The 1,882-nt window shown below is 27.4% G+C and overlaps 1 protein-coding gene across 1 annotated transcript; it reads left to right on the top strand.

The window, feature by feature from the left end:
- Window positions 1-382: 382 nt before the first annotated feature.
- LOC111040399 lies at window positions 383-1,673 on the top strand. Its single transcript, XM_022324310.1, has 5 exons — window positions 383-391; window positions 464-559; window positions 1,147-1,257; window positions 1,327-1,425; window positions 1,501-1,673. Exons 1-5 carry the CDS (start codon window positions 383-385, stop codon window positions 1,552-1,554), a joined length of 369 nt encoding a protein of 122 aa, XP_022180002.1. The 3' UTR covers window positions 1,555-1,673.
- The last annotated feature ends 209 nt before the right edge of the window (window positions 1,674-1,882 follow it).

Here is a 1,882-nt window from a genome sequence, read left to right as displayed (position 1 = left end):
ATTTGGAAAAATATCTCTTGGTCATAAAGAACAAGAGATTGTTGAAGAAATAGTTACAGAAGAAAATTCAGTACGTACTATTAATTTTATAGGTATAAGATACATATGCAATGAATCCTCCGCTTCACGGTTACCTCCAAATAGCGGACATCTCTAAATAGTGGACGTTTTCAAGTAAACCAACTATAAACTTTCTACAATGTAAACGTTCTGAATAGCCGAAATATTTCAACGACCGAGAGCATCCGGTGTTTAGATGGTTCATTGTTTATATTATTATATTATATACAAATTAAATAACTCCGCTATTCTATATAGTACTATCCCTTAAAATTAATTAATTGTTAATATTACATTGTATTCTTCTCTGTTTGTGGTTCATATGAATCGAGTAGGTATAATATAATTTTAATGTTTATTGCATCTATGTATTCAATCATTGAAATTTCATTATTTTATTTAGATCAGTTTTCATTACACTACTACTAGGTTAAAGAAACGTGATAAAAAGCCTGTTTGTAACAAAAATGGTGAAGCGAAATGTCAAGATGAACGTGATGTACGTATTATTCATATTACACATTATACAATGTTAAATTATTAAAAAATTGATTACCCCGGCAAGCTTCTATTTAAGTTTTAAACGTATCAACTGTCGCAACTTTTTAAATTTTCATATTTTCTCAGGTCATGTTATAAATCGCGTATCTTTATTATTATCATCATTATTATGTACATTAAGTCATTAAAATTCAATATTATTATTCAGAAATATCAGCTGCAATTAAATATGCAGTAAGCTTTGTTTGTAAATAACGTTATGTAGATCTCTAGACAGCATATATTATATTATTATTATGCACTATCATATCATATATAAACACTATCAACCAGCTATTTATCCCTGATCAATAATGAGCGTCACATTCATAAGTATTACATACCTTCTTTATTTTTTTATTATTTTGTCTGATATCGCAATTTAGGTGGAAACCACGATATTATTACTGTCCAACAACTACAGTATTACTTCCACTTAAATATTACACACCTACCTATATAATATGTGTAGTCATTCTATGTTTACGGTTCATATAATATATTAAGCATAATATACAATCACTGATATTTGATAATGTTTTTTAGTTGGGTTATATGTCCATGATGTTTCCGTTTTCACCACCCGGTGAAAATAATATGCCATCTGTGGAGGAAATCAGTGATTATGGTGATGAACGAAAACATTGGCTTAAACAAGTTCATAATATAAAACAATTATACATTTTAATTAATTGTATTAAATAATTGTAATTGTATGTTATATAGGTGAAACGCAAAAGAGGTTTAATGATTCCCGAAGACGAATCTCCATTCAAAAAACATAAACGTCGACATGCTGAACACAAATTTACTTTTGTCTTAACGGTTAATATAACTAACACGGCTTATAATATTATTATTATATATATTTAATTATTGTGATTTAATATCATTATGTAGGTTAATCCTGTAATCAAATCAAATATTTCATTGGCCGGACCACCCACCAACTAGACACAACAGACGCGTTCGCGTTGTTAAGAGGGCAGCTCCTTACCATATACCTAAAAAACGCCGTATAGAGTTATAAATGCTAATTAAATATTTTTACAGCTGTTGCTTTTAATTTTTCTTATAATATGATAGTAATTATGTCAATTGTAATATTATTCATTATTCATTTTTTGTTTTTATAATGGACATAATATATTAATATTATATAACACCACATTTATTATAACAATACAATTATAATGATGAGTTATTGTATATTAAATTGTTATCTATCTAATAAGTAATTAATAGTTACAAAATGTGTTACCAGCCAATCGCATTATATTAA

Source organism: Myzus persicae, unplaced genomic scaffold, assembly GCF_001856785.1.
Source record: "Myzus persicae strain clone G006 unplaced genomic scaffold, MPER_G0061.0, whole genome shotgun sequence".
Taxonomy (NCBI): domain Eukaryota; kingdom Metazoa; phylum Arthropoda; class Insecta; order Hemiptera; family Aphididae; genus Myzus; species Myzus persicae.
Note: the sequence above shows the minus strand (reverse complement) of the source record. Positions and strands in the feature narration are given on the sequence as shown.